At 37.9% G+C, this 8,309-nt stretch overlaps 1 protein-coding gene across 1 annotated transcript; it reads left to right on the top strand.

Moving 5' to 3' along the window:
• Positions 1-5,925: 5,925 nt before the first annotated feature.
• On the top strand, positions 5,926-6,876 carry LOC105529291 (olfactory receptor 2K2). Its single transcript, XM_011966398.1, has one exon. The coding sequence runs from the start codon at positions 5,926-5,928 to the stop codon at positions 6,874-6,876; it is 951 nt and encodes a 316-aa protein (XP_011821788.1).
• Positions 6,877-8,309: the final 1,433 nt, after the last annotated feature.

Below are 8,309 nucleotides of genomic sequence, written 5' to 3'. Positions count from 1 at the left end.
GTCATCTCGTTGTCAATTTTCTTCTAAATTTCTTGTTGTCTTGTTATATGGTGGTGGGAGGGATTTGTCGTGAGTGCTGACATTTAGAAAAATAAAGTTTCAAGATTAATATTATTAAAACTTCAAGTCATTAGCTATCATGTTTCCTATGTTTTACAATCAAACAAGCCTATTGGATTTAGCCAGTTTCACTATTCCAAGCTCATGCTATTATGGGCTACTCTAGCCCATTATCCCCAAAATATAATCCTACCACTTAATTAGCTCTATTTTATATTTTTACATTATTCAATATAGTTGTTATTCCTTCTTTTCCTAAGAAGGAAACAATTTGCTTATTCATATGGTAGGACCAAGTTCTTCTGAGGGTCTTCTTTCTGGACATTTGCCATCAGCGATCCAGAGTAAATGAGCTGTCATAAGAACACAGAAAATATGGAGGCTGCATGACTTGCAAAAAAATGTGGCAATAAGTGCATCTTCTCTCCACACATAATTTTTAAAAATCAAATTTTTACCAATGATTTGAGGGTAAATTGGAGACATTTTGCCCTTTTAACACTAAATGCTTCAGTCTGTATTTCCTAAGAACAACAGCATTATCTTACATAACCATAGTACAGTGATCAAGATCAGGAAATTTGGTATTCATAGAATATGAATATCTAATCCCCAGGCCATATTCAAATGTTGTCGATTGTCCTAATAATGTCCTTTATAGCCCATTTTTTCCTGATTTAAGATTCAATGCTGGCCGGGCACGGTGGCTCACACCTGTAATCTCAACACTTTGGGAGGCCGAGGCAAGTGGATCACCTGAGGTGAGGAGATCAAGACCATCCTGGCTAATACGGTGAAACCCTATCTCTACTAAAAATACAAAAAATTAGCCAGGCGTGGTGGCGGGTGCCTGTAGTCCCAGCTACTTGGGAGGCTGAGGCAGGAGAATGGGGTAAACTCGGGAGGCGGAGCTTGCAGTGAGCTGAGATTGCGCCACTGAACTCCAGCCTGGGTGACTGAGCGAGACTCTGTCTCAAAAAAAAAAAAAAGAGAAGATTCAATGCTGGGGCATGCATCGTATTTAGTTGTCCTGTCTCTTTCAGGTATGGAACATTTTCTTGGTTTTTCTTTTTGTTTCCTGATTGTGACACTTTTTTTTTTAATTAGGAGTTTTTTTATTTTATTATTTCTTCTTTTTTATTTCGGTAGGTCTTGGGGGAACAGGTAGTGTTTGGCTACGTGGATAAGTTCTTTAGTGGTGATTTCTGAGATTTGGTATACCCATCAGTGTATACTATCTCCAATATGTTGTCTTTTGTCCCGCAGTCCCCCATCCTTTCCCCCGAGTCCCCAGAGTCCATTGTGTCATTCTTATGCCTTTGCATCCTCACAGCCTAGCTCCCCCTTATGAGTGAGAACATAGGATGTTTGATTTTCCATTCCTGAGTTACTTCACTTAGAATACTGATCTCCAATTCCATCCGAGTTGCTGCAAATGCCATTATTTCGTTCCTTTTTGTGGCTGAGTAGTATTCCATGGTGTGTGTGTGTGTGTGTGTGTGTATATATATCTATCTATATATCTATCTATCTATCTATCTATATATATATATATATCACATTTTCTTTATCCACTCATTGATTGTTGAGCATTTGGGCTGGTTCCATATTTTTGCAATTGTGAATTGTGCTGCTATAAACATATGTGTGCAAGTATCTTTTTTGTATGATGACTTTTCCTCTGGGTAGATACCCAGAAGTGGGATTGCTGGATCAAATGGTAGATCTACTTTTAGTTCTTTAAGGAATCTTCACACTGTTTTCCATAGTGGTTGTACTAGTTTACATTCCAACCTGCAGTGTAAAAGTGTTTCCCTTTCATCCCATCCGTGCCAACATCTATTAGTTTTTGATTAAGGCCCTTCTTGCAAGAATAAGGTGGTACTGCACTGTGGGTTGGATTTGCATTTCCCTGATAATTAATGATGTTGAGCATTTTTTCATATTTATTGTGGCCATTTGTATATCATTTTTTGAGAATTGTCTGTACTTTTAGAAAGTATAGACTGATTATGTTGCATGATATCCCTACATTTAGGTTTGTCTGGTTTACACTCATGGTTAGATTTTGGTGATTTAATTTTGATGGGAATACCGCAGAAGTGATAATGTGTTCTCAGTGCCTCGTATCAGAATGTACATGGAGTCTATTTGTCCCAATATTGGTGATGTTAACATGATTATCCTTCAGGCCTCCCCACCGTAAAGTTATTATTTTATCTTTAAACTTACTAAGTAATTTGTGGTGAGATATTTTGACACCATGTAAATACTCTGTTCATCCAACTTTTACCTTCAACAACGACACTGCCTACATTAACCTAATACAACATTTTACCTGTGGTAATCTATTGCCTACAAAACCCTTAACTGTGATTGATTATTTTCTAACATCATTCCTCTATATTTATAATTTTTGGCATCCTACTGTGAGGAAGAGCTTCCTATTTCTATTTATTTACATCATAATGAATGCGTACATTTTTATATTATTCTATGAATTATGATCAATTATCATTTTTATTTTGATGCTTCAAATAATCTGTCCTAAACTTAGCAATGGGAGCTTCACCAAGTGGGTGTCTATGACCCTTTGCTATATCTCTACCATTCTTTGCATATTTCTTATTTTCTTGTTCGATAAGATACACTAAGTTAATCTTGTTCTTTCCATATCCTAGCTCTGGTATTAGTCATTTTTCCAAGGAGCCATGTTTCCTGCTAGTTGAGAATGGTGTTTAGAAACTAATATCTGGGGCCGGGGATGGTGGCTCACACCTGTAATCCCAGCACTTTGGGAGGCTGAGGTGGCTGGATTGCTTAAGCTCAGGAGGTTGAGACCAGTCTGGCCAACGTGGTAGAGACCCGTTTCTACCAAAAATACAAAAATTAGCCCAGCGTGGTGGCACATGCCTGTAGTCCCAGCTACTCAGGAGGTTGAGGCAGGAGAATCCCTTGAACTTGGGAGGTGGTGGTTGCAGTGAGCCAAGATCATGCTACTGCACTCAGCGAAGATCATGCTACTGCACTCCAGCCTGGGTGACACAGCCAGACCCTGTCTCAAAAACAAAACAAAGATCTAGGATGTGCCCATTACTACCGAGGTTTCATTGCTTTGCAATCCTCTCAGTATGGGTATACTGAATAACATTTCTGATCACTTGTTGGGGCAGTCAGTGATTTCTCTGTGGCTTTAAAAAGTAAATGTTCTTTCCCTAATTTCTGAAAACCAGGAATTAAATTCACAATTGCACAAAATGTATTTTAGGGACATCTTTTCTCTGTATTCTGTTAAGTATTCTACACTGAAATCATTCATAAAAAAAATCTTGACATAGCTAAGGATTGACAAGAAGAAAGCAAATAGAAAACTTTGTTTTCTGAGTTTTCCAAAGTATTTTGGAGGAACTGTGTGGTTCACTCTCTATTTGACTTTTTAAAAGTTTGATATAATTGGATCTTTGGGACAATATCCCTGAAGGATCTGAAGTTTCAAACCTCTGTATATTTTAACTGCTGAACTCTAAATTGTTCAGGGACGGCAGGTATTCCCCCAAAACAACAAATGATTTAAATTTGCCTAATATTTCAGTTGCTATCTTTTGATATTTTTAGTTATGGCAGTAAGAGTTAACAATTTTGAAAGAAATGAATTGCACTATTGTTTTCTACATAACATTTAACATTTTAAAAAGTGAATTAATTTATTATTTCTTGGACATAGTTAACTTTATGAAGTGCATCATAAAACAACATTTTATTTGAAGTCGGTGACAGGGAATTCAGATGGGAGGGCCAATTCTTCTTGGCTACTACTAAATACTTTTTAAATAACAGAAAAGATCAGATCTCAGGTAACTGGGCTGATTTTTTTCATTTAAAAACTTTTATGCTTGTTAGTCTTAACAGTGGCACAAAAATTAGGCTTCTTCGAAGTAATGCTTTATAATAATCTAATAATTTTTTATTATTAGAGAAATCTATTAAATCTAAAACTTGGCAGAGAAATTTGTAAGATGAAAGCAATGTTTAAGGACATTTGTAATTGAAAATACGAAAGACTCAGTGGAGAAAGAAAACGGTTGAAGGTTTATTAAAAGGCAATATGAGTGAAGAAGCAAGGTAAGTTTTCTGTAGTAATTTTTTGTTAATAATGTGAAATGTAAGAAAAAAAATAATGCTTTGTTTCTGGCTGCCCTGCTAGAAACTAGTTTTGCCCTGCAGCGATCCCTCTGTGGGAATCTCATTGATCACAAGTGAAATTCTGGCGGTGCTAAAGTTAGTTTGCACAAGTTCACTGCTCATGGATATGATCATGACGGTGGTCAACATTCTTCTCTTGCCAATTCCAGTGTTCTTATTTATAACTATGTGCTCTGTAATCTGTTTTTTTTTTTTTTTTTTTTTGAGACGGAGTCTCGCTCTGTTGCCCAGGCTGGAGTGCAGTGGCACGATCTCCACTCACTGCAAGCTCTGCCTCCCGGGTTGACGCCATTCTCCTGCCTCAGCCTCCCAAGTAGCTGGGACTACAGGCACCCACCACCATGCCCTGCTAATTTTTTGTATTTTTAGTAGAGACGGGGTTTCACCGTGTTAGCCAGGATGGTCTTGATCTCCTGACCTTGTGATCTGCCCGCCTCGGCCTCCCAAAGTGCTGGCATTACAGGCGTGAGCAACCGCGCCCAGCCTGTAATCTTATTTTCAAAGAGATCTTATGGTAATCTTCCAAGGGAATTTAGTTTCTGCATTTCCTGTATATATGGGTTTTCATGTATTGCCTGTCTATAATTTTTAGAACTCTTCACACACTCACAAAGATATGGGGCTCAACAATGAATGAAATTGTACAGTGGATGTATTAGTATTAAATGTGTTAGTATTAAATTGTGTGACATAAGCTGGCTCTTAAATATAATCACAAATTAGTATCTACAATGCTTTGAGCATTGACTACATTGTAGTCCTTTTTGAAACCAGTGTACAGCCCCCCAAACTGTTAGCTGGAAAGGGTAGAGTTCATTTAGACCCAGTGCCTCCACATATGAAGTTGGTTTAATTTTTGTTTTTTTTTTTTTGAGACAGAGTCTCACTGTCACCCAGGCTGGAGTGCAGTGGCGCAATCTCGGCTTACTGCAACCTCTGCCTCCCTGTCTCAGCCTCAGCCTCCTGAGTAGCTGAGACCACAGACGTGTGCCACCACATCTGGCTAATTTTTGTATTTTTCGTAGGATTTCACCATCATATTGCCCAGGCTGGTCTAACTCCTGAGCTCAAGCAATCCACCTGCCTCAGCCTCCCAAAGTGCTGGGATTACAGGCATGAGCCACTGTGCCCGGCCTAAAATTTATTTGTTTCTTTCAAGGTTCCTCCTCTTCTTTTAGTGAAGATCAATATTGCTTTTTATTGTACATTTTATTGTACATTAAATGTACAATGTACATATTGTACATTTCTTTTCTCACTTATCTGCATTACTTTTCTGATTTGAGCTCAATAACTTCTTCAATGTACATTCATATTTTTCCTCATTCAGTCACTTTCAAATCTTTATTAAAGACCTACTGCGTGCTAAGGATAGGTTTAGGAGCTCAGATTCAAGTATTAAATATGTATATTCTTTTTTTCAAATTTGCTGTTTTCTAAATTTTGTTGTGGAAGAATCAACTTATATAGATCAAACCTGCTTCCCCCCTTACATCAATAAACACACTGTCCTGTCATTTCTTGTAGTAAAATTGCATTTATAATAATAGTGAAAATGTTTGAGAGTATTTCCTAACTTTATTCACACTTTATTCATTTCTTTATGTCCTCAGGTTAAATGAAGGGAATAATACTGGAATAAATATAGATGAAAGAAAGAAAATGGAAAGAGAAAACTTCACCATTTGGAGCATTTTTTTCTTGGAGGGATTTTCCCAGTACCCAAGGTTAGAGGTGGTTCTCTTCGTCTTCAGCCTTGTAATGTATCTGGCAACCCTCTTGGGCAACAGCACTCTTATTTTAATCACTATCCTAGATTCACGCCTTAAAACCCCTATGTACTTATTCCTTGGAAATCTCTCTTTCATGGATATTTGTTACACATCTGCCTCTATTCCTACTTTGCTGGTGAACTTGCTGTCATCTCAGAAAACCATTATCTTTTCTGGGTGTGCTGTACAGATGTATCTGTCCCTTGCCATGGGCTCCACAGAGTGTGTACTCCTGGCCGTGATGGCATATGACCGTTATGTGGCCATTTGCAACCCGCTGAGATACTCCATCATCATGAACAGGTGCGTCTGTGCACGGATGGCCACGGTCTCCTGGGTGACGGGTTGCCTAACTGCCCTGCTGGAAACCAGTTTAGCTCTGCAGATACCTCTCTGTGGGAATCTCATCGATCACTTCACGTGCGAAATTCTGGCGGTGCTAAAGTTAGCTTGCACAAGTTCATTGCTCATGAACACGATCATGCTGGTGGTCAGCATTCTCCTCTTGCCAATTCCAATGCTTTTAATTTGCATCTCTTACATCTTCATCCTTTCCACTATTCTGAGAATCAGCTCAGCAGAGGGAAGAAACAAGGCTTTTTCTACCTGTGGCGCCCATTTGACTGTGGTGATCTTGTATTATGGGGCTGCCCTCTCTATGTACCTAAAGCCTTCTTCATCAAAGGCACAAAAAATAGACAAAATCATCTCGTTGCTTTATGGAGTGCTTACCCCTATGTTGAACCCCATAATTTACAGTTTAAGAAACAAGGAAGTCAAAGATGCTATGAAGAAACTGCTGGGCAAAATACCATTGCATCAAACACACGAACATCTCTGATTGGGTCCCTATGGTTTTACCAGAGATGTGCCCCTGGCAGAGCTCACCAGAGAAATTCTAGACAACATACAACCTCTTAGAACTCTGATCGGATCTTACGTCTATATAATTTCATAATTATGAGATGCGTACACAGAGTGATTGCCTATTAACAATAGTAGGTTTCAATTTGCATTTGTTAATATTTCCTTTTTGTGTTTTGTGGTTGTGAGGTTTTGAGTTATAGAGTCATCAAATGTTTGCTCCAGAAGAAATCTTGTGTATCTTCTGTGCTTTAACCCTTTCTCAAATGAGGTGGGAACATAAAGAAACAAATAAAGACTGGCCTTGATTGTGCAAGTGAGAAAACAGAATTTAAAAATATAAAAGACTAGCTTAACATCACACAGCTGTAGAACTGGGACTACGACATCCTTCCAATTTCTTGGCCAGAGCTTGTTTTACCACATGGTGGTGGCTCTGTAATTACCCTTCATTATTCCAGACTCCTCATTAAAACTCCGTATCTCCCAGAGTAAGGCATTCAATGATGCCTACTTGATTTTTCCACTTGCCAGCCTTGCTTTTCTAAGCACATAAATACTTGTGCAAATTGTATCTGCTTTTATGCCAGTATACTACTCATATACTAATTAAGTCTTTTTCATTCATGCTTTTCTTTTTTCTTCATTGGATGATTGACTTCACAGGGACAAGTATTCTTGTTATTTTGTACCTTTTCTGTTTACAGCAGTCATTCAGTAAATTAACACATTTATCAGCTTTACACCAGTCACTTTGAGAAGAAAGTACCACTTGGGAAATTACAAAGAAGAAACAAGGGCAATGAGGTATATTGCTTTATAAATACTTAAACATTATAGAGACAATATTTATATTAGTTGTTTTAAATCTTTTATTTGCATACAAATATTGCTTGTTAAAAATGCCTTCACTCCCAGATATTCTGAGTCAGTGACTCTAGGGTGGTTCCTCAATAATCTGTAGTTATAGGTGGAGCCCCAAGAAATTCTGATATAGATTGTGTGGTGACCATATATTGGGAGACGTTATTTCCAGCAAAACTTTATCTTTCAAAAAGAAAAGTAGGGTTAGTTCTTGTTTCTCTCTTTTTCCTTTTTTATTTGATTTTTTCCTTCATTCTTTCTGCCTCCATGTGTACCTTCTTACTTGTCTATCTCTACTTCTAGAGTAGAGAAGGGAAGAGGGTTTTGACTGGAGGAATGTAAACTCACTGGACAAATTAAAAATATAAAATACTTTGAAAGTTTTAGCATTAGATGTTGACTTTTGGATTACTTAACTCTAGCATTAGGAGAAATACCTAATGTAGATGACAGGTTGATGGGTGCAGCAAACCACCATGGCATGTGTATACCTAGGTAACAAACCAGCATGTTCTGCACATGTATCCCAGAACTTAAAGTATAATA

The sequence above is a fragment of the Mandrillus leucophaeus genome, unplaced genomic scaffold (genome assembly GCF_000951045.1).
Source record: "Mandrillus leucophaeus isolate KB7577 unplaced genomic scaffold, Mleu.le_1.0 Scaffold76, whole genome shotgun sequence".
Taxonomy (NCBI): Eukaryota; Metazoa; Chordata; class Mammalia; order Primates; family Cercopithecidae; genus Mandrillus; species Mandrillus leucophaeus.
The sequence above is the reverse complement of the archived record's forward strand: the minus strand, read 5'-3'. Positions and strand labels throughout refer to the sequence as shown.